This window comes from Felis catus, chromosome B1, assembly GCF_018350175.1.
Source record: "Felis catus isolate Fca126 chromosome B1, F.catus_Fca126_mat1.0, whole genome shotgun sequence".
Taxonomy (NCBI): Eukaryota; Metazoa; Chordata; class Mammalia; order Carnivora; family Felidae; genus Felis; species Felis catus.
The window spans coordinates 51511010-51538283 of record NC_058371.1 but is presented as its reverse complement, the minus strand read 5'-3'; the positions used below and the strand labels follow the sequence as shown (position 1 = coordinate 51538283).

Sequence of the window (27274 nt, the reverse complement as noted above, 5' to 3'; positions counted from 1 at the left end):
CTGGAAAGTCTTGGTCCAACTCTCTGCCACCCAAGCGCCCCTCTTCCTGGTTTTTCACTCTTTATGTCCCCATTGTACTTAGAGATGCTTTGGAGATTTTTTTTAACAGTGATTTTCTGCCAGGTGCAGTTCCAGGGTTTGTTTGTCCCTGTGAATTTCTGTTGTGCCTAGACTTAACACCACTTGGGTTGGTCTGCAATTGCCATACACTATTTTCCAGGTGTTACTTTAGCTTAGTGGTTTTCAACACTGGCTGAGAATCACTTGGGGAGTTTTTTTGTTGTTGTTCCCCAAAGAAATTGAACACCATTTTTAACTTCTAAAAAATTGTTTGGATCTCAGGCCAAACCAAAGACTCTGGATATCTGAAGGTGCAGTCTGGGCATCAGTACTTTCAAAAGCTCTCTAGGGGTTATGGGCTGATGGGCTGAATTGTGCCCCCCCCCCCACATTCTTATGTTGAATCCTAACCCCAGTACCTCAGAATATGATTATAGATAAGGTCTTCTAAGAGGTAATGAAGTTCAGTGAAGACATATAGGTGGGCCCTAATCCAATATGACTGGCAAAGAGGAGGACATTAGGACACAGATGCATATAGGGGAGACACCATGTGGGGACACAGGGAGAAGGTGGCCACCTTCAAGCCAAGGGGAGAGGCCTCAGGAGAAACCACCTCTGCCAACCACTTGGATCTTGGACTTCAGAACTGTGAGAATGTAAGCTTCTGTACTTGGAGATGCCCAATCTGTGGTACCAGATTACAGCAGCTGGAGAAAATACCCAGGTGATTCAGTTGCACATCCAAGTGCAGCCCTTCGCTAGCCACACTCATGTCCCTCCACCTCCCACCTCCCCAGTGGGATCATAATCTCCCTGAGGCCGGTGGTGGAACTGTACCTTTTGATTCCCTTGGTATAATACCTGGCTATTGACCCATTGGTAACAGCTCATTATATCATAGAACGTGGCTTCTGTGTGCATCTCTTGATGGTTTTTTTTAAAAAAATGTTTATTTATTTTTGAGAGAAAGAGAGAGTGCATGCACGAGTTGGAGAGGGACAGACAGCAGAAGACAGATGATCTCTGCTGACAGCACAGAGCCCAATGTTAGGCTTGAAATCACAAACCCGTGAGATCATGACCTGAGCCTGAGTCAGATGCTTAACTGACTGAGCCACCTGAGTGCCCCTCTTTCTGGTTTTTTACTCTTTATGCCCCCACTGTACTTAGAGATGCTTTGAAGTTTTTTTTGTTTTTTTGTTTTTTAACAGTGGTTTTCTGCTTATCATCTTGGCCACTTTTACATCTATGATTTTCTGTAAAAGGCCTTTTTCTAATCCAGGGAGCCTGACCTTTGTTGGCATGTTTAATATTTTCTCTTATTTTGAGTAAACATCTGATTTTTCTGACCTTTTTATGTGGCCTATGCTTGGTCTACTGGGTTAGATAACTGTCACTGGCACCAATGACTTGCCATTTCCAGTAGGATTTTGAATCTTATTCAAGAATGCTACTGGCCTGGACTAGCTTCCTTCTCTCTGGGCTCATCCTTCTGTTCACTTTTTCTGTTGTGCATGCAGGAGAAAACCTTGCCAAAGGGCTCACTCACCTCCACACACCTTTTGTTGCTCAAGACCATCACACCCAGGAGAGCACTTCCCCCCCCCCCCCCAGAAATGGGCCATTCAAGAACCACTGGATTTTGCATTTGGAAGTGAATAGAGGTGTCATTTACTGATGGGAAAGTGAGGCCCAGAGGTAGCAAGTGATCTGCACACAGTCAGATAGCTAGGCAGCGGCCAAGCCCATGTTTGCAGGCTGCCTGTCAAATAGTGCAGAGCTCTTTTCTCTGACCCACGCTGCTACCCTGTAGACAGGCATTTATTTTCCTGGGAAACAATATGGGCATATAGCAAAACCAAAATGCTTCATTCTCCAGAACTTGTCTTGAAGTTTTCTCTCAATCTGTCCTTTATAGCTCTCAAACTTTATATCACATCCTCTTTCTCCACTTGGAAGCCAAAGAGGGCCCAGAGTGGTCGGTCATTGCTGCCAGACCTGGTTTCTCCACCTGCTGCTACAGTCGTTGCTAGCCCCCATGCAGGTCACAATGGCCCTTGAAGTTCTGCAACAGGAAGTAGGCAGGAGTTGTTAGATGACAGCTTCACGTCAATTTTCTAAGGGGTTAACTCAGTTGGTAAGTGCCTCTGACTTTCCCCCTTCCTCCTCTTAAAATGTGGATGGGTGGCAAAGAAAGGAAGTGTGCAGAGCTGGAACAAAGCAAGACAGGGTTCTTAGCTCTGTTCCTAGCTCTCTACTCTCTGCAGGTGAATGACACATCAAGAGCAAAGGGCCTTTTTCCAACCAAGCCCCATGACCGAGCTCTAAAGAAGATCTCCTTTTGGACTCCCTACCTGACTCCCACTTGGGGTAGGGCCTCATCAAGGTAGGCTGGGTAGAGTGGATTGGTAGGCACTCTCATGTTTACTTTTCTGAGCTACCTGTATGCCTTGGGGTATGGACAGGACGACACAAGAGCTCAGGGGTTGGTAGTAAAGCTGTGGCAGGTGGCTTTGGTGAGCACAGAGCCTGAAGAAGCAGACCATTAGTGTTGGGCTGAATGGATTCTGGTCAAACGACAGCAGCCATCTTGTAACTATGAGGGAACTTGAAGAGAGAAGTCAGGAGTAAGTGTAACAAGGCAGACATGTGGAAATTGTCAGGGACATTCTGTACTGGCTCAAGAGTGTCCATCTCTAGACTTTTTTTATGTGAGAGAATAAACACCTACCTTAATTAAAGTCATTTGGGGATGAGGGTCTCTGTTATTAGGAGCCAAATGCAATTTCTGATACTACAGTCATCTTGTTGATGACTCCATTTGTTTAAAAGTTGTTTCCTAAGTCAGCTGAGAGTAGCCTCAGTGTCCTAGGAAAGCTCTGGCCATTCTCAACCCCTAGTTCTGCCTTCTTGGCCTGCCCCCAAAGAAGTCTATCCCTTCCTTCTCCCCAGCTTCTGCCCAGTTCCTTCCCATTGATTTTTTAAAATTTTTTTAAAATTTGATCCTTACTCCATCTCTTTTACCTGAGATTATATGTTTGTTGGATCTCAGGCATCCTTAGTTCATTTCTTAGCTGCCTGGGTTTGTCCTGTCTGTGCACCACCCCCCCCCCCCCCCAGCTGTCTCCAGCCCATGGTATCTGTTGGACTCGCACTTTTTTTTGGCTGTTTGTTTCTTCCATGCACTGGCCCGTGGGCAGGCAAGCTTTCTGACCTTGGGCTATACTGCCCCTATTTTATTGTTATCTTATTCTTTGCTGACTGTACTCTTACCACTGCATGGTCTCCCAAGAATCATTTATTCTGCATATATTTGTCAAGCACCTGTGATGTGCCAAGCACTGCCTGGGACAGCAGGGACAGAACCAGAAGCACCTCCTGCCTTCTTCGGAGCTCAGAAACTCCACTTTGCACATTCCACTTTGCATTTTAAGCCCTATAAATCCAGGCCATCTCATTAGCCTACTTCCCTTGTTGATAAGCTGTCTAGAAAATATTAGCAAGTGTGTACGTGGGAGGTGGGGGGCAGGAACATATTCTAATGCTGTTTGTATTTTTTTAAACTCAGTTTCCAAGGATTTTACTTCCTATGTCAATATCAGGGTTCTTCCCATCCCAACTCTCTTTTCCTGACTTGTCATGAATGTGTCTTTCCTTTATCATCAGGCAGAAAGGGAACTATCTTTAGAAAACTTTTCTCTGTAGCTACAAGTTGAATAAGAGTATCTATGTTCACAAACACAATTTCTTTCCTTCTTCCTAAATCCCACCACCAGCATATACTGGTCAATCCAGAGCTCCACAGTGTTTCTGTCAATTATCCTTCCTCTCCTCAGTTTTCTCATCTCCAGTAACTAGGCAAAGGTTCTTTGTGTATGAAAGACAACATTTTAGTTTTATTCTCTTAGCAAATTTCAATACAATTACAATTCACAAATGAAACAAATACAATGTTATCGACTATAATCACCATGTTTTACATTAGATCCTCAGACCTAGATCAGAAAATTTTATCCTGGACTTTGTGAATCTTTGGGGGGCTTCTATGGGTGGGCTTCAGAGGCCCATGTCCCCTGAAATTGTATGCAATATTATGTGCATATAATTATTGGACATGTGGAATATGGCGATGTACTCATTTTTTCTGGGGTGTTCTTCATGGTTTTCACCATAATTTTGAAAGGGGAGGGTATTACCTGGACAATTTTAGGAACTAATGAGTCCAGTAGTTTTTCAAGAGGTCTTCATGATTCAAGGTAACTCATTCATAGCATAGCATTATGTGCTACCCTTTCCTACAAACTCCTCGTGTAACTTCAGTGGCCCTTTAGTTTGTCACCTTCTTTTTATGATTAAAGTAACTGAGCTCAGAGAGGTCAATCTTCTCAGAGCCATCAGCTAGTTACTAGAAGAGCCAAGGTGGGCTCATGAGCCTGGGTCCCCCTGGAAGCAGCAAGTACACTCATGTGCCCAAGGGTGAGGACCCAGGTGCAGACGTTCTGTCTCCTTCCCTGCATTATAAATTTTAGTAGACATAAACCCATGTCTCCATGCTGTGCCTCAGTCTGTGTCTAACCAAATTTCTGGCACATAGCAGATCTCAGCATTTGCCTCTGGATTGCTTTACTGCCATTAATCACAACCACCACTCTTGTTACACTTGCTTTCCCTCTCGCACTGTTGATTTTCTTCCTGAATCCAGCACTCAGAGCCTTGAGCACCTCTAGAGAGGACCTATTCTGCTGGGGAGCCAGTGTGGTGTTTGCCATCACCCTTCTCCACCTCAGCACCAGATTTGGGAAGTCTCCACCCACCAAATCACCTTTCTCCTCACCACCTCCTTTACATTTTTTCTATTATTTCATTTTACATTTCCTATTGTGGTAAAATATACATAAAATGTACCATTTTAACCACTTTTAAGTGTACAATTCAGCAGCATTAAGGACATTCACATTGCTGTGCAGCCATCACCACCATCCATCTCAACTCATTTTATCTTCCCAAACTGAAACTGCATCCCGAGTAACACAAACTCCCCATCCCTCCTCCTCCCAGACCCAGCAGTCACCATTCTACTTTCGTCTCTATGAATTTGTTCTGGGTACTTCATATGAGTAGAGTGATACGTATATGATACAAAGGATTATTCCCTTTGTATTTGGCTTATTTCGCTTAACATAATGTTTTCCCTTCCCTTTTAAGGCTGAATTATAGTCATTTGTATGTCTCTGCCACATTTTGCTTATTTGTTTATCTGTTGATAGATACTTGGGTTGCTTCTGCCTTTTGGCTATTGTGAATAATGCTTCTATGAACATGGTATACAAATATCTGTTTGAGTCTCTGCTTTCAGTTCTTTTGGGTGTATACCCAGAAGTGAAATTGCTGGATGATATGGTAATTCTATATATGATTTTCAATGTTCATTTTTGAGAGAGAGAGAGAGAGAGAGAGAGAGAGAGAGAGGATGAGGGGCAGAGAGAGAGGAAGACACAGAATGTAAAGCAGGTTACAGGGTCCAAGCTGTCAGCACAGGCCCTGATGTGGGGCTCAAACCCACAAACTGTGAGATCATGACCTGAGCTGAAGTTGGACGCTTAACCGACTGAGCCACCCAAGTGCCCATGTATCTGGTTTTTAGAGGAACCGCCACACTGTTCTCCATAGCAGCTAAACGTTTTTACATTCTGAGCAGCAAAATCGCCACATCCTTGCCAACACTTGTTTTCTGGATTTTTTATTTTGTTTGTTTTTGATAATAGCTATCCCAATGGGTGTGAGGTGGTATATGTCATTGTGGTCCCCTCCTTCTTTTATGAGTCACATTTGCCCATCTGAGCACCATGACATGACTACCAGGTTTTAGTACACTGACTCCCTGATGCTGTTGTCACTTCAAATCAGTAGAAATCAAACTCAAGTAAGCACTGTGGCTTTATCACAACTATGTGTACAACCCATGTGTGGCTCTTTGTCATACTGTATTTCACTGACTTTAATACACAGAGGTTCTCCCATGTTTTAATATCTCTGAAATCAGGATGTATCCTGCAATTAATAGCATGTCTTTGTCTTAGTCTCTCACAATCTCTTTCTTTCTCTCTCTCTCTTTCTCTCTCTTTTTCCTCCTTCCTTCCTTCCTTCCTTCCTTCCTTCCTTCCTTCCTTCCTTCCTTCCTTCTTGACTCGTAAAATAATGCTGCTCCTTGGGAAACTGGAGTCACTGAAAGGTGGTGTTGAAAATGGCTCTAGACTCCATACACCCTGTATGGACCCATTGTGGACCTGGAGGAACCTATGAAGGTCTTAGCTGCCTGGAATATTGGTGGCTCTTATTCTCTCTGGAGGCTACGTGCTGTAAACACTTTTCTCTGGGACATGTACTACTGACGTCATTGTTGTTTCTTTGAGCTGTTGATTGTAATATCAATTAACACTTCAAGGTTTCTGCCACAGTGCTCTCCCTGCTTTCTGCTCACTCCCTCTTAGATCTAGCTCTGGGGTCCTTGCCACTTGTAGTTTTTCTCCTGCAAAGCCCAGCCTCCACCCTGCCTGCAGACTTCACCCTATTTATCCTCTTCCTGAATCCATCACTCTTGCTGCCTGCTCCTGCCTCCAGCTCCTCACCCTGGCATAGCCTGCTTCCAGGACTGCAGACAACACTGTTTCCTCCCCTGCAGGCCCGCCCTTCCAATTCGTCCACCAGGGCTGTCACCGTTTTGAGCATTTCCTGTGATTTCTATTTTTTTCTCCTTTTGCCCCTTAATCTGTTTTTCCCTGCTTCCCTCCCCCTCCCACACACAGCTGGAATGCCTCCTCTGCTTTCTTGCCCTGCTTCCTCCTGAAATCCCCTAACACCCCTCCCCCATCCTTTGCTGCCCCAAACCAATCCCACAATAGCACTGACTGGTGCTGTGGGCCCTGGGGTTTGCTGGGCCAGACAAGTGGTTCACCCTCTTGTCTCTGTGCTCACCAAGACTACCCACCATAGCTTGGTAGCTGGGCCCTGAGCTCTTGCATGATCCTGTCTATACGCATGGCAGCTTGGTCACCTGGGAAAGCTGACTCAGAGTCCCCTCCAATACACTCTGCCCAGCATACCTTGGTGAGGTTCTTCCCCAGTGGAAGTGGGGTAGGGAGTCCAAGAAGAGGTCTCTCTTAGAGCTCGGTCATGGGGCTTGGCTGGACAGAAGCCCTCTGCTGACTTGAGTGTCTCTCACCTTATCTTGGCTGCACCCCCTCAGCCACCAGAATTCCTTCCACTGGACCTCAAGCTACGAACTGAATGTGGAAAGCTGGAAAGCAAGCCTTATTTGCTGTCTTCCAGCTCTGCCCCCTTAACTCTCTCTGCCCCTTTCCCCCCACTATTCCTTGCATCCAGAAATGTCAGGCTCCTCTCTTCCTTTATACACTTTTTATCAAGTATTGGGGCAAGGGCTGTCTTCCCTCTACCATGACACAGGTTTAGAATTGTGTGGCCAGTCTGCTTCATGTGGTAAGGAGGACCTTAATGGACTCAGGCCACCCTGTCTCTGGGCCAGGTCTGGAGTCCTTCCTTGCTTGTCTGTTTAGGAGGTCATATCCTCTCCCCCTCCACTTAGGGAGAGAAACCTCATGATTTTACCAGGAGGAAAGCAATGAAGGACAAACTGATTTATGCAACTATGTGTATCAGCTGATTATTAATCCTTTGTCCCACATCTGAGGGCCTGTGTTACATTCTCCCCTCTCCAACCCTCACCGGCAGGTAGGAATGAGGCAGTTGTCCCATACTGGGGGTAGAGTGGGAGGATCTGGGAGGGGCTTGAGGGCCACCCTCCCCACCCAAGGGGTCTTCTGAACTCAGAAACCCAGCTTTGGAATCCAGAAAATGCAGGATACTCACTGGTCCTGCTCCCTGGTGGGTCCAAGTCCCTTTCTATTTCAAATTATAGAAACCTCAGCTCAGGAGAGAATGGTTGGCTCACATAACTAAAGAGTCTGGCTTTCCAGTTTGGGTTCTGGTTTTAGGCCCTGCTGAATCCAGGGGCTCAACCAGCTCCACCAGTCGACTCATGGCAAGACCAGATTATTGAGGCCTCACTGACACAGGGCCAGTGCCAGGAAGAGGCCACCTGCTCCTGGGAAACCGCACAGGCCCCACACTGAAGGTGACCAACTGTCCGGTTAGCTGGGGGACAGGGGGTGGCAAATGGGTCCCAGCATTTGAGGGGGCAGGTTCAATGTTAAAACCAAGACAGTCCCAGGGTGTTGGTTAAGTCGGTTGGTTAAGCATGGGCTCAGGTCATTATCTCATGGTTCATGGGTTTGAACCCCATGTCAAGCTCTTCAGTGTGGAGCTTGCTTGGGATTCTCTCTCTCTCTCTCTCTCTCTGTCTCTCTCTCTCTCTGCCTATCCCCCCTCTCACAATGAATGAATAAACTTAAAAAAATATTAAAAGGTAAATGACATTTAACTTGGTAAATATAGATGAAAAGCATTTCAAGTAGAAAGAACAGCATGGGAAGAAAAAAAAAAACCCTGTGGGATTTCCCTCTTTTTAGGGGATGGTGTTGGCAGAATGTTGCATGGGATGTATTTATTACGGGATTCTGAATGGTCAGGGTTTGCACCTCCTCTGCTCGTTTGCTCTCACTCTCGAAATAAAACATTAAAAAAAAATAAAACTAGGCAAGATGTCCCCGGTAAGCTGGAACAGTTGGTCACCTTGGCCTGCAATGACACCTGCTTCTTATTTCCCCACTATTTTTGCCAGACTGGGATACTGTCCTCCTTTTCTTCACTTACTTGTTCTTAGATCTAACGTAGGGAACCTGAGTTTGCTTTTGCCACTTTTGGCCTCTTAAGCTTCAGCGGAAGGGGACTTTGGGTTCTGCTGTTGAGGTACCTGGTGCCAGAGTTGTGTCTGTGCCGCTTTATCCTCACGGGGCATCCACCGGCTCCCTAAATAAAGCCATGTCAGATGCACTCCTGGGCGGTGCACCTGCTCCCGTCCAGAGGATGACCCTTCCCACCGCCCCTTCACCCCTTCCTCCAAAACTGCTCTTCCCTCTGCAACTTCGCTGGATGAGTAGACAGTGCCACCTCCCACCCAAGTCCCTGAGCCTGAACCCCCAGTGCCACGCAGGACCTCGTCCTCCCTTGCAGTGCCCTCCACAGCCCGCCTGTTGGTCACCAGTCCCTCTGGTGCCTTCTCAGCCTCTGCGGAATCAGTCCACAGCAATTGACCTTCACTCACCAATTACCGTCCTGCTCTCCCAGGCCCCATTCTCCCTACTGTTGCCAGAGGGGTCTTTCTAAAATATTAGGATGGGGGCGCCTGGGTGGCGCAGTCGGTTAAGCGTCCGACTTCAGCCAGGTCACGATCTCGCGGTCCGTGAGTTCGAGCCCCGCGTCGGGCTCTGGGCTGATGGCTCAGAGCCTGGAGCCTGTTTCCGATTCTGTGTCTCCCTCTCTCTCTGCCCCTCCCCCGTTCATGCTCTGTCTCTCTCTGTCCCAAAAATAAATAAACGTTAAAATATTAGGATGACATCCTCGAAGGCTCTTCTCGAATGCCCAAGCTTTCTCCCTCTGCTGCAACTTTGCACATACTCCCCCATCCCAAATGCCCTGAGCAGAGCAGGGACGGCAAGTGTCTGGTACTTCTCTGGCCCATCTCTGCCTTGATGCTATGGCAACATTGCTAGCTGATTGCAACACACAGGAAGCCTGGACACCTTTCCTCCAGTCCTTCCACCTGCCCACCTGGTTGTTCAGAATTGGCACCAAGGCCATATCTATTTGTCATGCTGGTCCTAACTTCTTCCTTCTCTGGTTAATCCTTAAATTGTCCTTTAGGTCTCAACTAAGGAGGCTGCATGTCACCTCTGTCAGGAAATCTTCCCTGATTTGCTGTTCCTCTTAATCTGCTTTTGGTCACACCCTGTGTATAATATATCTATATCTATATATCTCAGAACATTTTTTATGTTACATTTTAATGATGTCCTTGCTTGTCACACTAAAATGTGAACTTTTTGAAGGTTCATGAAATGTCGCTGCAATCTTCATATTTCCAGGACCCAACATGGACCCTGGTACCCACTAGATGCTCAGAAATCTTTGATGGGTACACATATGAGTGAAGGAATGGGTGGTTGAATGAATGAATAACCTGGTATGGCCAGGTTGTTTTGAAGGTGAATGAATCAAAAGTTCATTAAGCCTCCTTGAAAAGGAAAATCGATTTGCTTCTCCCTTCCCCGTAGCTGCAAGAGAAGGTCATGCTTCTCAGAGACTTGCCAAGAGATGAAGTTGAACCTGTTTGTTTCAATCAATGAGGCTGGAAAGCAAGCAGTTGCCTCACCTTCCTGCGAGGAGCAGTGTGAGTCATATATGCCCTCACCTTTCATAGTCCACATATCTAGGCCACCCTGGGTCCTTCAGCTCATTCTCCTGGGTCCTAAATTTTTTTTCTAACATGTGCCTGTATATGTGTGCATGCACATGTGTGTGTACGTCTGTGTGTGTGTGTGTGTTTATGTATATGCAGCATCTTGCCAGTTATTTGAGTGCAGGTACATTCAGCAGGGGATGACCAGTAAGTTCCCTCAGCTTCTTGGTCTCATGTGTGCTTGGTCTCATGCTGGGAAGGAGCCTTCATGGTGAACTGTGACTGCTGCTAGCCTGATCTTCGGTACTTAGGATCCATTTCTCTTTTTATTTCAAAAACCTAGTTGGATATTGAGAATTCTAACTCAAAAAGATGTTATTTTCTAGAAGAATGCCAGAAGAAAGGGGCAGTCAGCCACTTGAGCATATGTTGCAATGTTAAGCTTTTGCCTGGGTCCTCAAGGAGTGACAGAAGGGTCTTTGCCTGTGCTGCAGGCCAGGTTCTGCTTGAAGGCTCCCCTTTTCACTGCAGAGTTGCTGTCTCAGAGGTTTCCAGAGAGGCTCTCTCTGCCCAGAAATAGGCTGCAAGAAGCAGAAAAGCCCTTGGAGGCAGCAGAATGCTGGGGAACGTGGCAATGCTGGGGGACGTGGTGACATTGAAGAATGCAGTGACAGCGGAGAACACTGACCTTGGGGACATGGTGACGCTGGGGGACACGGTGACCCTCCTTGCCCCTCTCTCAGTCCCTTCGTAAGGGCCAAGAAGGATGTGCATTATCATAAGCGAAAATGGAAATCAAGTAGGAAGAAAAGTTAGTCCTGCAGGAAGACATGCCTGGGTAACAGCTTATGACCACTGCAGGGATGTTAGTGGGAGGCCTAAGAAAGCAGCTTAAAGGGATTAGCTGGGAGGGAGGAGTTTGAAGAACCTAATTACAAAGTTTGTACCAGAGATGAGAGTGGATTAAAAGGCCTCTTTGTGCTCCAAGATTTTGAAAATGAGAGAAGAGTTCTTTCCCTAAGATGAATGCGGATAGAGAGTAAAGGTAAGAAAGGGAGATGGGGGCACCACTGAGCCGTAAGTAGGATTAATGGCTGCAGCAGGGAAGATCATGTTTACTTGCCGTGTGCACATTTATGAGGATCCTGCTATGGTCTGAACCACGTGGAAGCAGGGAAGACTCCTCACTTGGTCATGATTCATCAAGTATCAGTTTACTGACAGGATTGAGCGTTGTTATGAGTTCTGTGAAATATGGGTGTTATTAATTGGTATGTATTTCCTGGGCCCCTGATCTGTGTCAAGCATGGGGCTTGGAGCCCTGGGCAGTACAGATTTGCCTCCCAGGCTTGGGGTACTTGGTCAGAAGGGATACAGGCCCAGAATATTGGAAATATCGGGGGGAGATATACTGAAAATGGAGGTTGCCCCAGACTAGGGATCTGGTGCAGGCTCCACAAAGGAGGTAAGCCAAGGCAGGGTGCAGAAGGATAGGGGCTGCCATGCAGGGAGAGCCTCTGAGCCAGGCAGCCTGATGGAGTGGAGAATTCCTGCAGGAAAGAAACAGGAGCTGAGGCTCAAGGGGCAGCCAGAAGCAAGCCTGAGAAGCCCTTTAATTGTGGGGGTAAATGGCCCAAACTTCTTTTTCAGACACTGGGGAATCAATTGAAGGATTTGGAGCATAGGAAATGTCTAGGTAAAAACTAGGTTTTAGGACAACTTGACCGGCAGGTGCACAGAACAGAGCAGGGTGATCTGGACAGGAAGAGCCTGTGGGAGGCTTTTCCAAGGGTCCAGGGCAAGACAATGGGGGTTCCCCTGAGGTGGGAATAGAAATGAACAGTTTGACAAATGAGCTTGATCCTGTCAAAGCTAGGCTAAGCCACCAATCTTCCACATCGATGGAAGTGGGCTGGGGTATTCTCCCATAGGGTTTATTACACATCTTCCAAAGACTTTGGAGGGATGCAAGGAGGGGGACATTCTTTTTACATTAATGCAAACATTACCATATAATAAAGAAAAGACACGGTGGCATCCTCTTTGGGCTACAAGTCTCCTTGTCTACCCTCCCATCTCCGAGTGGTTTGTGACCAAGGGATTCTGCTCACCTGGTACCTAGAAGATGTGAATCCAGATTTCTGGGAATCCCTCCAGGGTTACACACAAAACCTTGCACTGAGAGAGCAGGCAAGGTACCCAAGTCTCCTGAATGCCCGTCCCATGTTCTTATGCCTGTGTTATATGGTCTTCTCTTTATTTACCCACCTCTTTAGGAGACAAGCTCTAAAGTATTAAAGGAGTTCAAGGTGGTAGAAGAGGGTAAGAGAAACAGCAAGAGGAAGGAAAGGAAGAAGAATTTATTGATGCTTACTCTATGCCAGGTGTTCTGTATGTGTAAACTCAGTTAATCATTATAGTCACTATGCAGAGTGAACATGGCTTCATCTTAGAGGTGAGATCCACCAAGATGAAGATTATGTCATTAACCTCCTGGGTATTAAGTGGGGAGTTGGGATTTGAATTCGTATCTGTCTGGTGCCAAACCTTTGGCCTTCCTTCTATTCCTGTCAAAATGGGTTAACCAGCTTCTATGTAGCCGAGTGGAACAAATTTGGGATGGCCAGGAGGCGCCTCTCTAAAAAGGAGAGAGAAATGCAAACTCTCGCAGGTTTCTCTCTGACTCTCCTCTTCCTCTAATCCCTTTCAGCTGCCTGGACCTCCACGCCATGAACAGCACCCTGAGAGATGCCCAGGCCCCGAGCCACCGGGAGTGCCTACTGCCTTCTGTGGCCCGGACTCCCTCTGTCACCCAGATCACACCAGCCAAGAAGATAACCTTCCTCAAGAGAGGGGATCCCCGGTTTGCTGGGGTTCGCCTGGCTGTTGACCAGCGTGCTTTCAAGAGCTTCGGTGCTCTGATGGATGAGCTCTCTCAGCGCATGCCTCTCTCTTTTGGGGTGCGCTCTGTCACTACGCCCCGGGGCCTGCATGGCCTCAGTGCCCTGGAACAGCTGGAAGATGGTGGCTGCTACCTCTGCTCTGATAAGAAGCCCCCCAAAACACCCAGTGGACCAGGCTGGCCACAAGGGGGAACCTCATCTGCTCAGCAGTCAAGGGAATTCGAAAGCCGGGGTGAGGCGCCAGGAACATCCTCTTCCTGCAAGGGTCCTAAGGTCCCAAGGAGGATAATGCTGATTAAGAATGGGGACCCTAGGTTCCAGAAGACAGTGGTTCTCAGTCACAGAAATACAAGGAATCTGACGGCCTTTCTCAGCAAAGCCTCAGATCTTCTGCACTTTCCTGTGAAACAGGTGTATACTACCAGTGGAGAAAAGGTAGGCTGTCTGGGTATGATATTTCCTCTAAAAAGTTCTTTGGCCCTCAGATCGAAATACTTTGATGGAATGGGGAATTTATCCCTTAAAATGAAGCACAGATTACCCTGCTATTAATTAAAGGTGAATAGAAACATGCAGTCAGTTAAACAAGCAATTATTATTTATATTCTGGCTACCATTTAGTGAGCACTTAGTAAGTGCCAGACACCAGGCCTTACACATTTTTATTATTTCCTCATCCAATCCTTCTGTTATCCAATCCCACCTATTTCGGTGAGAATTCAGTGCAAAACATGAAAACTACTCAAAGTACCTTTAGCAGAAAGCAATCTAATACAGGGCATCAGGGGATTTCCAAATCTTTGAACAATTGGAGGCATGAGCTCTGAGCTGGTCTGCAGGAAGCTACTACCCTGCTTGAAGCTACTGTGATTATTGAATTGAAGAGTACTTCTCTGCAGTGGCAGCCAAGTTTGTGAAGCTGGGATCAGGAAACTGCCACAGCTGCATGTTGACATTATTGACATGCAGGAACACTGGGGTGCCGAGTCCAGACACTGCTGTCTGGGCTACTGTAGCCGTCTGGTACCCACACATTTGCTTTGCAACAACAACAAGAATCAAGAAGAGATAGTGTCTGTCTCACTTGCTTTCCCAGACTTGATCAAGTACATCTAATTGATGGAGAACCCAATCTTCATACAGTCCTAACTTTAAAGAAGGCTAGTGAATGTAATTTTTGCCTTTCCAGATTTTGCAGAACATAAATGTGCACTGTAGGTGGGCGTGATGGGGGAAGGAGGTGGATTGATCTAATCCACAGTCTCCCCATAATCCACTCCTATCACTATTTAACACCTGTATATACTACTCTACCACTACTTAAATTTATAAGCAGCATCTACAGCAGCAGGTTCTCACCTAAGAATGTAGCTGTCCTTCCTACAGTCAGAACATATGCACTTCCTCCCCAACTCCGAGTCACATCAGGATCACATTAGAACTGTACCATCCATCCTCTGGGCACAAGCCCACCTTGTAGCCTCTGTGTTGAGATTTAGCTATCAAGTCCACAACCACCAAAATACCTTGTATAAAGTGCCAGATGGAGGCAAAGGCAAAACATAGAAAATTGTTTCACACCTACCAAAGCTGTGAAGTAAACCAGGTTATCTACTGCAAGGCCATTGATGGTATTAGGTTTCCTTCTACTGTCCATTTTGTGTGTTCCCTCTGACCTCTGCCAGCACCTCAGCTTAATGTGGTTATGGATGTGGTAGAGTGACTGAACCATTTCTACAATCTAAATTATGGTGCATTTACTATTTGCTAGCATGTGCTGTATCTTTCCTGTGGACTCTGAGCCCTTGGAGGTTCTTCATGAGCTTCTGGGTTAACTTTTACCACTGAATATGACAGCTACAGAAAGCACCCAAGGAATTCCTTGAGCAATAGATGACTTTTCCCTGATCCTATTGCATTACAGCAGCCCTATTTCCCCTTGATAATCAGAATCAATCATCCCATTCAACACAGAAACCCCCTTGTTGCCTTGTGGTTCATTGTTGCAAGAATCACCATATGGCCAGGTAAGGGATCCTTTAAACTTTCAACTGCGCTGTCTCAACTTTCAACTTCACTGACTCACTGTTGTGTCTCCTGGTTGGAACATTTCCCCTTAGATCCAGGGACTTCCAAACTAGCAGAGCCTGAAGTTGTTGGGATGGGAAACAAAATATTTTCAGTTAGGTCATAGGTGTAACAGTGAGAGGAACTGCTCTCATTCTCACCTTTAATTCCCAGGCATCTGTTGCCTATGGAGAAACAGCACTATACTGTATATTGGTTGCCAGTCAAGAGCACGTATCACATCCTGCAAGACAATGCCTCAACATCGTAAAGTGATACCTTTCAGCTGGTGCTCAAACTGAGCCTCCCGTAGAATGATCCACTGTTCTATAAGTTATAGCTACTTTGGCGCAATGGTATATATGTCTACACAGTGAATTAAATGTGTGTTAGTGCATTGGCTCACTTTTTTTGCTATAAAATCAGTTCTTTGGATAGAACTAATCTTCATGGATTATGGCAATGATGAGTAAGTATTTAGTAAGTCTAAGGATGGTGATACTAGAAGGATGTTGGGAAGGAAGAAAATATATAAGCAAAATTAGTGTCTATTCCAATGAGTACACATTTCCATCATGGAGGGGGAGGGGTGGATTCAGTGTCATTATCTTCACAAGAGATGGCTGGCTGAATACCTCAAGGTATGTTGCAAATTGCAAGTATTTTGGCATAAGTTTAGCATGGATCTCTGTTCTTGGCAGATTGGAGCCTCAGCAGAGTTGGCAGTCAGATCCACATGAATAAGGTAGTTTATGTTTCTAGTTCATGTTTACTTTGCCACTTTGTTTGAGCCAATTGAGCACAACTTGGGGTGGTTGGAGGAAGATAATGACTAACATCTATTGTACAGGTCATTTGTCCACATGATTATAACCTTCTGGTGAGCATACAATGGGACACAAATGTTCTCTCTCTCTGGGCACAAATTCCTCTCCAGAGTTCCTTGTCACTAACCCTCCAGTCCTACTCCTTCCAAGTCCCTGATTCTCATATTGAACTGCTAATCACTGCCCATAAATTGCCATAGAACCTCCTTCCCTTGCTCTTTCCATGAAAAGTAGCCAATCAACAACATTGTTCCTTGTACTTTCCTTCACCACTGCCCTTAATGCCCCCCTAAGTGGATCTGTCATGCTGCAGCGGTCAATTTTTGACTTGTGTCAGCATACCCTGTGAAACCATCTGAAAGCCAGAATCAAATATTTTCATCTTCAGTTAACTGGTCATCGGGAACTTCCCCAGGAAGTTGTAGGTGTGTGGGGAGGAGAGATGGCAATGCAGCAGAAGCAAGTGAACTGAGAGTGTGGTTCATGCAATTTACATATGCCTTCAGTGCAAACATCTGGAGCCTGATATAGTACATGTCACCACCACCTGATGATGGAGTGCTGCTTTGACATACCTGCTTTGTGGCTTGACGGATCATACAACAACCATTTCATTTGTATTTCAGCAACTAGCAGAATCAGTTTCTGCATCTGATGTTTGACTACAAGAGAAAAAGATTCTTTTACAGTAGTAGTAGAAGCACCCAGGTCCTCTGGCCATCCCAGAACTGAGAGCTTAGACCTTAAGCTTGCCATTTTCTTTAAGTCAGAGAAGTCAGCCTACTGTATAATCCTTTCAGCTATCATTATCAAGGCAGCCAGGGATAGTCAAAATCCTGCTCTCAGTAAGCACTACATTCTACTATCAGAGGTGATCATTCAAGAATCTGTTTTATCACTTTGTGCCATAGGCCACCAGTGTCCCATTGTAACCAGATTATCACTGCCTTTAAACCCAATCATGTCAGATAATCAGATAACTAATCCTAGATTCCCATTCTTGAGTGTCTATTGCATGTAACAATCTCTGATACTGCACTTTTAATCAGCTATGATTCAGTACAGGAAATAAAAACCTCTGTAGGTATCGAAAGCACGAAGAAATTATACACAGAGAGTTTTGTGTTTAAAGATTGGGAAGCTGCAGGAGCATACATTTGATTTCTGGAACTAGTTCCGAGAACATCATTGACCTATCTGGGTAGATACCTCTCACACAATCAAGCAAGTGGGTTTTTGGGGGGCTGTCACTAGAATAATTGAGTTCAGTATCAGCTCACCACTGCTGTGGTCCAGAATCAGGCAGGTGATATACCACTACTATCTATTGGTATCCAGAAAGCTGGTGACTAGGTACTGGAACATTGAGTGTGACTTTTGCCATCTCAGCTGCACATGCTCCTTTGTACCTTTGACTTTTTTTTTCTTGTGACAACAATCAAAATCAAAAGAAAGATGGCCTCTGCTACATTGTCATTTTCCATACCTTGTACAAGTGCATCTAATTGTTGGAAACTATTTCGTGGTTAGAATTATAGCTGCAAAGGAGTCTAGGGAGCTTTGTATGCTCTGCAGTACTGGAAATTATAGCAGAAAGAGTAAAATAGAGATTGACTAATTTAAGACATGACATCTACACAAACTCATGAGGAGGTTAATGCCATTCTTTTATTTGCATGGGTAAGAAAACTGAGGCACAGAGGCTAAGTAGTTTGCTCATGGTTGCATGGCTGGCAAATGATATAGTCATCATTAATGATTTAAGAGTTATCATGTAAGAAAACTTTTAAATTATGGCACATTGCTATGTACTAGCATGAGCTACATGCAGAGTACACAGAGAAATAAGTCTAGGTCCCTGCTTTCAATTAGCAACAGGTTAGAGGGAAGGGTGAGAGGGAGAGGTACAAACATAAGTTAGTTAGAGAAAAAAATATTAGTGTAATTTCATATAGAATTACTGCAGAACTATTAGAGTTTCTGTTAACAAAAGGATGTTGTATCTCCCCAGCACAAGCTTGGGTCGTAACTCAGTTTTCAGGTCCTCAACTGGATTAACACTCTCAATAACTCTCCTTTTGTGTGTGTGGATCCTAAACCTCAACCTCTTTCCAGAATGGGAGCATCATTTAGCCCTCAATTATTTGTTTCCCCTTAGAAAAGTCTGATTTCCTAGAAACATGACTACATCTATAAATTGATAGACTTGGGTCATGTTTGTATTTTTGTGATTGACTAGAGCTCCAAATCAACCAAGAAATGTACCCAGTAGTTTGAAACAAACTTCTAATTAACTAGGTTGAAAGATCTGATGTACTGCTAATTTAATGTCATTTGTGGAGACAGGATGCAAAAGGTCTTTTTTTTTTCCATTTCCTTGTTAATGAACATACCCTTCTAATTTGAGAAAATAAAAAAGAACATATACAGCCCTTTGAAGATGAAACTAAATACCCCAACACTGCTACTTACAATATAATGTCATGAATAGTGCAACATCTCACATACGCAGGGGCCTCAGGCCCACGTGAGATTTTTCTAAAAGCAGGGTCCTGTTTCCTGGAATGCAATATTGCCTGATAGGTACCCAGCCCAGGATGTCCTGGGGTGGGTGGGAAGGGATGACACAAGCCTCTGGGCAGGAGCCTAGAAAACCAATGGAGAAGCCTGGAAGAGAATGACTACCTGTAGAGAGAACAGCCTTGCCCTTTTCCACTCCAGAAGGGTTGAAGGTAGAAGCAATGGCCTCAAGATTATATTGGAAAGCACAGATAGGACCCAGGAGAGAACTCTGTGTGGGAAAAGAGTGAGATAGTAAATCAGATCTCCATAGGGAAGATGTAGGACCTTCTGGTTGTTTTAAAAAAATACGTATTCTGGAGGGTGCAACGGCAAGCAGGGAAGTGGGCCAAAGATTTCTTGAAGTGTTTCCCACCTGAGACATCCAGAATAGTCCCTAAACCACAGGCCTCATTCGAGGTGGAGGGAGAGGGTGTAGGTAGAAAGGAAGGTCATAGTGGTAGGACCTCAGACCCTAGCTAGTTATGGAGATATTATGGCAAGTGGATAGGATCCTTTCCTTGAATCAGAATTCTGGAGTGAGATGTGCAAACCTCAGGAAAGGTCCAGTGTGAGGGGATTTTTCCGGTACCTATGTCTCCTCGGGAAGAAGGTGGGTTTTGCAAGCTAAGCTTCCTAAAACTCAACACTCTCCTTCTTCAGGTGGACTCTTGGAACGGTCTGCTGCACAGCCCCTCGGTGCTAGTATGTGCTGGTTATGAGTCTTTCAAACCTCTGGCAATGGAAGATTCCAGAAGATATGGGATTGAAACTTTATCTGGGCAGACTTCAAGAAATAAAACTGGTGAGTTAGTTTTGGCGTTTCCTCAATTTTTCACTGGATAGTGGTTCAGTAGGACTGGGAAGATATCCCTTCCAGATAATTTTAAAAACCTGCCTTTTGGCCCCAATTTTGGAGTATCCTAGTTTTTTTGGGTAACTCTTGCCTTTTCCTCTTTATTATCATCATCAACCTTAATCAGGCTGAACATTTGACTGGGGTATGGAGAAAGGAGTCTGGTATTTAAGAAAACAGGAATTAGGAGATCTTTGGTGAATAAACAAAATAATATCCATTGTGAAAATCTGTTAAGAAATGACAATAATGATTTTGGTGATCACTGCATGCCAGGTGCTAGAGGTACAAAGACCTATTAGCCACAGACCTCCCTTTTGGAGGAGCCCTCAGTCTCATTAGGTGCTTATGGAAGAGGAAAGCTTGGAAAAACCTTCCATCCAGATGGACTCAAGTGGGGAGATCTGTTCTTTTTCTGGCTGTAGCCTCAGCCCCCACTAGTCTTTTCCTTTTGCCATGCATTAGTTCAAGAGATGAAATGAGAAAGTACTAAGGGCTTTATTCTTTATTGGTATCCCTTCTTTCTTCTCTCAGTGGCTCCCTTTCTTTCTCTTTTCAAGGCTAGGGTGCAGGGTTGACTATCAAGACTTGCTATTGTGTGTCCAGGTCTTTCCTTGAAATCATGGATCAACCCCAAAGCTTGATGAGTGTTAGGATGATAAATCACCCTTAATAATTGAAAAGCATTTTACAGTTTCCAGTCAGACACCTGTGCAGCAGCTTATTGATTTTGCTTTCTGTGTCGGGGGTGGGCATGAGCAGGGCCAGGAATTAGCTCTGGGCACTGCTGCTCTGCCTACCAACTCTGCTATCTACCAAGAACCTACTTTGTGCTAGAACGTCTACAGAAAGTTTTATAGGCACTGCCTTGCATCATCAAAACAAACCTACTGTTATTCTTATTTTACAACTCAGTAAAGAGGCTCTGCCAAAAACTACACAGTAAGGAAGTGGCAGAGTTGAGATTGAATTCAGACTTCAATTTCATCTCACTAGGCTTTGCTGTTTCACAAACTTCAGACTGGATATTCATTCTAGAGTGGTTTCTGCCCTTACTTTGTGTTTTGGGAGGTGGTAGGGGTGTTGAGGTGATGAAAGGCTCATGACCAGCCTTTATTCTCTTACTCTGAAGCTCCCCCTAGTAGCTCACTGTCTTTCCTCTTTTTTCTTATTTTTATTATGTGCCAGGAAGCTGGGGGCCAAAGGCCAAGCAGAGTGTGATCCACTCAAGGTCCAGGTCGGGCAGTCGGCCACGGCGGTTTTCCTTGCTGTCGGAGAGGTCTGGTCTCAGTGACCCCCCAGTGTCCCTGCATCACGCCCAGATGGGCCCTCCTTCTGAAAGATATCCTCAGGACACGCCCACCCAGCTTGGCCCATTGGTGGCCAGTGATGATGTTGAGAAAAAGGTCCACATGAATGAGGATGGCAGCCTGTCTGTAGAGATGAAAGTCCGTTTCCACCTACTTGGCGAGGATGCACTTCTGTGGTCCAGGAGGGTGGGGAGGGCCAGTGTCCTCACGGGAGCCAATGGAGAGGTCCCTGTTCTGGGGGAGGTGGATCCCCTCCACTGTGTGTGTGAGAGTCACCCTGGGGGCTCCTCAGAACCTGGAGCGCAAGGACTAGGGACCTGTGAGGCAGGATGTGAGAAAGCCCTTGGCCGAGGCCGGTGGAAGCCAGGGTCTAGATATGAGATATGGATGAACCCCCTGTACTCTGCCCAGGAAGAGGGGACGGCCTCTCAGAGGAGATCCAGGTTGACCCAACACTCCTATTCCAGGAGGCCCTGGAGCCAAGGGGTCACCGGAAGGAAACGAAGCAGGAAAGACAGTGTCAGCCCTGACTCCAGTGACAGACCCCCCAAAGACTCTGAGCCCAACTCCTCCTGCTGCTCTAGGTCTCTGGAGGGCAGCGTGGACAGCTGTGACCTACATGCGGCCTCTGGGGCTGCCTCCCAGAGAGAAGCAGGGAGGGAAGCTGGCAACATGTGCAGGACTAGTAAAGACCCGGGTCCACAGGGAACAGGGCAGGACAGAGAGCACCATAGACGCCTGAAGCAGCGGAGTGGAGGCACGGCAAGTGCTACTTGTGAGTCCTCAGGGAGTGCTGCGTCTCATGAGGAGTCCAGTGAAATGGGTGAGCAGCACCAGGGCTGCCTAAGCAAGACAAGTGTCATGACTACTTCCCGGCCAAAGGCCACTCAGAGGAAAGGCCCCAGTCTTCCCACGGTGAGTCCCTCATCTTTGAGGAACAAGGACTCACAGGCAGAGGAAAGTAGACAGGGTTCCAGGTGCCCCCAGACTAGGGGTAGGTCTGGGATGGGATCGCCCCTGGTTTCAGATCAATCTGGCTCTGGGGATACTGCAGAAAGCTGTTCTCTGCCTTCTGCCTGTGCCTCAGTCCCAGGCAGAAGAAAGCAGAAGGGCAGATCCAGGGCTGTGTCCTCTCCCAGCATTTCCAGCCACAGCCGAGGGGCCCGGATAGGCCACCCCAGGCAGCACCCCAACCGAAGGGACATCCACTGCCCGCTTGACTCAGCTGTTCCCAGGCAAGTGCCGGGGCCTTCTAGTGGAGGCAGGGCCTGCCCAGATAACCCAGCACCACACCTTTCTGGAAGCTCACCTAGTGCCAGGAACCAGGCTTCCTGGGACGCAGGGCCCCCCTCCTCTGCCTCTCTTCATTCCCAGGATGTACAGGGGATTAGCAGTGCTCTCATGACCCCTGTGAGCAATTCTGACTGTACTTCCAATTTCTATCCCCCATACTCTCCCTCTGCTGAGACTGAAGGTCACTCTGAGCTCAGGGCACGGTCACCAGCTCCCTCACCTTCCAACACATCAGACCCTTTGAGCATCCAAGCTGATGGCCTGGACAAAAAGGCAGGGAATGACCTTCCCAAGCCTTCCTGGCCTTTAGTTCCACCAGTTGGAGAGCCTGAGGGAGGGATGCCAGGAGCCCACCGAGACTGCTGCTGCTCACCAATCAGCACACCCCTGTTCCATGAGACCCCCAGTGATAACACTAAGACCCTACAGACCTCCCAGCCATCAGGCAGCCAGGGGCCCTCCTCTGAGGTCTCCTTGGTATGCAGCAGGTACTGTCCCACCCCCCCGAGGACATGGCCTTTTGTCAAGAAACACCCTTCAGGCAGCAGTAGCCTTGGTGCTGACTGGGGGCCAGAAGGGAGAAAGCTGGAGGAGGAAAAGCTAGATGCACGGCCCCCACGGCCCCCGGGGTCTCAGTCAGGGGCCATGGGGAAAGCAGTCAAAGCCTTGAGAAAGGGCAGCTCTAGCTGTGGTCCCAGGTCTGGGAGAATGTTACAGGGGAAGGTTGCTGGTGGAGGGGAAAGCCTGGAGGAGCAAGAGGAAGATGGCAGAATGATGCTGGGTGCCCTACCCCGAGCCTCACCAGACGCTGTGGTCCGTGAATGGCTGAGCAACATCCCGGAGGAGCCCATACCCATGAAATGTGAGACGGTGGATGAGAGTACAGTTGTGGTGGGGGGTGATCCAGAAGGCCCCAAGGAGGACAATGCTGACAAACATTCCCAGGAAGGTCTAGGGGAGCCAGTTCTGGCCAGACAACTGTCCCATGAAGGGGCCACCAGTGAGAAAGCAGAATCAGATGGAGCCCTCCCAGTGACTAGTGATGCTCATTCCAAGTCAGGAGAGGGCCATCCTTGTAGCAGAGTTTCAGAAGTCCCCAGGGAGACTGGATCAGGCAAAGGAACGGCTGTGGACTGTGGTGTGGGTCAGTGTGTGCTTCCTCACAAGGTCTCTGCCTCCATACAGATCATGAAGGTGCTGATGGGCTCCAAGCAGGGCCGGCCCAGCAGCCTGCCTGAGGTGTCCAGTGCAGTGGGCAGGAGGCTTAGCCACTCTGCCCGGGCCCTTATCACCTGTCTTGCTGGGCTCCACTTCTTTGATGAAGACCTTAGGTCTCCTACTGACAAAGTGAGGTTCACAGAGTCTCCTCGGTACCAGGAGCTCCTGAGCACCTTCCAGGCTCTGTGGCCAGGGTGTGGCTATAGGCAAGGCGAGCTGGATTCTGGCCTCTGGGAGCTTGGCTGGTGCAAGGCTCTGCCAGGCCTCAGGTCCCATGTCATGACTGAGGACTTCACACCAACGTCCTCATCTGGTGTGGATGTTGGCAGCGGCTCCGGAGGCTCAGGGGAGGGCAGTGGACCCTGTGTCATGGACAGCGCCCTGGTCCCTGAGAGGATAGAGCTGCCCTTGAAAATCCCCTCCCAGAGGCCTGATTCTAGAACCTCCAAGAACCAAGAGGATCCAGAAAAGCAACAGTCCAGTGTTTCTACAGCCTCTTCAAACTCCCAAGAATGGGCTTGTGCCACCAGGAAAGACAAGGCAGAAAGAAACAGTGGGGAGCAGGTGCTGGGCAGTAACCTGGATCAAGTAGTTGAAAACGCAATGCAAGAAGAGGGGGTACAACTAGAGAAAGTTGAAGAAGAAAAAGAAATAGCAGAACTGCCAAGAGAGGGTGTCCAAGGATCTCCAGAAGAGGGAAGAGTTATGGGACAAGAATTGTCAGAGGCTGACTCTGACGATGGGGAAGGTGCACAGGAAGATAAGAGTGTGCAGGAAGAGGAAGCAGGAGAAGACCCTGTCTCCACCACACTTTGCCCTCCAGGGACAAGAGAGAAACCACCAGAGCCCCCTAGGAGCCCCAGCAGGAGGGATCCAGATGCCAGCGAAAGTCATAGCGGCCCCAACAATGAGCCTGGCTTGGAGAAGCCACCCCAAACAACTGAGACAAGCCATGAGCAAACCCAGACCAAGTTCTTGCAGGGGCCTGGGGAGAAGAGCTCTTCTACAGCCTGCAGAGTGTCCCTGGACCCTGACATCCTCTGGGTGACCAAGTTGTTAAAGAGGATGGAGAAAGCCTTCATGGCTGACCTTGCCAGAGCCACAGCCGAGATCCGAGCCCGCTGGAGCCTGCAGAGCAATGACCTTCTGGACCAAATGGTGGCAGAGTTACAGCAGGACGTGGGCCAGCGGCTCCAGGATAGCACTGAGAAAGAACTCCACAAGATCCAGAGCCGGGCAGCAGGGAGGATGCCAGGGCCAGCGAGGGAAGCCCTCAGGTGGGAGATGTCCTTGCAGACAGAGCAGCGCAGGCGTCGTCTCCGGGACCTGCGCAACCTCTCGGCTTTCTCTGAGCAGGCTCGAAGCCAGGGGCTCCTGTCCTTCCCTGTGGAGGATGTGCCAACCCTCCATGGAGCCCTGGGGACCTGGCTGGTTGGGGAGCCTGAGGGGGAGGAGTTTTGTCCCTGTGAGGCCTGCATGAGAAAGAAAGTGATCCCTACATCCCCGAAAGACACAAAGGGGGTAACCAGTGCACCCATCAAAAAGGCCTTTGACCTGCAGCACATTCTGCAAAAGAAGAAAGGAGGGTGTGCTAATGGGGAGGCAGCAGAGACAGTCCCAGAGAAGAGAGAGATGGAGCTTCTCCAGGGGGACGCCTCAGGGATAGGGACTATTGACAATGGAGGCCTGGAGCTGGGGTTAGGCCAGGATCCTGGGACAGAGGAGGGGGGTGAGGATGAGAGCAGCCAGAGCCTTGGCAGGGATGGAGACCCCCAAGTGGGAGAGGAGGGTGAAGTTGCTCAGAATGGAGAAGAGAAAACAGATCCCGGGCAAGGCAGTGTCTTCGAGGGAGTGGGCAGGGAGGAGCAGGGCTTTGGTGAGAAGGATGAAAACACAGAGAAGGGCTCTAGAACTGAGGGCAGTTTGGAAGGTGAAGCCTGGGGAGAAGGTGACCAAAGTCCAGAGGGACAGAATGATGGTGCTGTAACTACAGAGGGAGACAGGAAGCTAGAGTCAGGGGGAGGAGATCAAGGTGAGAAAGAAGGTAGCTCACAAGTTGTCTGGGTACAGGGCCAACAAGGTGAAACTTCTGGAAACAGCAGCCCAGACCAAGAGGGGAAGCCAGCAATGCTCCCTACCCCAGATGGAGACACCCCCTGCCAAAGGTCAGGCTGGAAAGCAGGCCTTGCCGCCTCTAGCACCTTTTCTCTGGGAAATTGCTCTCAGCTCTCTCAGAAAGGCTCTGAAGAAAAGCCTTCGAATGGAGACATGAGGAGCATCGAAGATGAGTCCAAGGGAATCCCCAGTCCAGAGAGAAAAGTCACAGGCATGTATCCGGAAAGCTCCACTTCTGAGCAAGAAGTGGCACCCTTGGGCCCAAGGACTCCAGAGCAGGAGGTAGGTGAGGCCTCTGGCCTAGAAGCTGAGAATGTAGTTGAAAGTCTCTCTTTCACAGAAATGAGGTCTAAAAACCTCACCAAGGACAAGACAGATGGCTTTGGCCGAGATGACTTAGATTTCTAGAGATCCAGCTGCAAGGTGGTCACAAGTCTGTTTTTATTAGCAGTTTGTCTACAAATCTGAGCGTGGCTGGGTCCCCTACAGATGCACAGAGATCATGGAGAACGATCAGGGCTTGCCAAGGACATGGTCGTACCACGGTGTCCCTGGGTTCTAAATTCTGGAGCTTCCCAAGGCCTCCCTGGCCAATCCCATGCACGTTGTGAAGAAGGCTTATCTCAGACCTGCCGTGTTACCTGAGGGCCACTGGACTCTTCCATTTTCCTGTTTGAGTCCAAGAAGATGGACCTGACTGGAAATGTTCCAGGAGCATTTTGTTTATGTGTTTGTTTTTTGCTCTCATTCTTTTGCCTATTGATCTCCAGTTATTTTTCTCCTTGGCCTCTCTTGGCATTCACCTCATTTGACTTTGAGGTGCTTTTTTCTAATCTTGAATGTATTTGGCGACTCTGCAGATGTGAATACTTGGAAAAAATGAATAAATTCAGGGTCATTGGACAAAGTTTGTTCTCAGCCCAAAAGTCCAAGTGTATTTCCTTAATTCGTATGTATATATATATTCATGAATATATATATTGGTAATGGAAAAATACAGAAAATGCAAAAACAGCAGGAAGAAAGAAAAGTAGTCACCCACAGTTCCATCACTCAGAGTTGACTCATGTTAGCATTTTGATACAGCTCCTTCCCCTTTTTTCCCTAACCATTTGATAATTGAGCTCATCATTATATGCTCCTTTTTTTTTGACTTAACAGTATAAGAATTTCCTGTATTTATCTCAAAATCTTAATAAAACTATTTTTTCATAAAACTATTTTTAATGCCTAAATAATTTATTATGCAAATATAAAATACTTCACCATTTCCTTTCCCTAGCATGGACCATTTAGATAGGTTTCATGTTTTTTCTTAACCTTTTCCCTCCTGAACTGTGGATGATTTCTCTAGAATAGATTCCAGGCATGGAATTAGCCAAAACTACCAGCATTTTTGAGGGTTTGATATCTTGCTGCCAAATTGCTTCTCTAAAGGTCTGTACTAATAAGCATCACCCGACCCACCACTCACTCATCAGTGTTTGGTATAGCCATTAAAGATGAGAACTCTTTTGCTAATTTTATGGGCAAAAAATGGTACCTGATTTTAATGTGGTACTATTTTTGATGTGTTTGATTGCTAGTGAGATTAAAGAGTTTTCTATGTTTATTAAAAAGCTATTTGCATATAAATTTTATGTGTATGCCTTTTACCCATTTTCAACTGGGATCCTAGCTTTTTTTTT

At 47.1% G+C, this 27274-nt stretch overlaps 1 protein-coding gene across 12 annotated transcripts in view; it reads left to right on the top strand.

Annotated features, from left to right (window-relative positions):
* Positions 1-26806, top strand: part of RP1L1 (RP1 like 1) — a 66428-nt gene extending 39622 nt beyond the window's left edge. For 6 of the 12 annotated variants that reach the window (XM_045055646.1, XM_019828657.2, XM_045055642.1 and 3 more), the window contains 4 exons: positions 10314-10429; positions 13149-13776; positions 19458-19599; positions 20839-26806. In XM_045055646.1, the coding sequence (XP_044911581.1) occupies positions 13168-13776; positions 19458-19599; positions 20839-25994 (5907 nt within the window). In that variant the 5' untranslated portion in view covers positions 10314-10429; positions 13149-13167 and the 3' untranslated portion in view covers positions 25995-26806. Of the gene's footprint in view, positions 1-10313; positions 10430-10927; positions 11484-13148; positions 13777-15772; positions 16154-19457; positions 19600-20838 lie in introns of those variants that run through there. The other 6 variants (XM_045055647.1, XM_045055645.1, XM_019828660.2 and 3 more) reach the window with 4 other exon arrangements.
* The last annotated feature ends 468 nt before the right edge of the window (positions 26807-27274 follow it).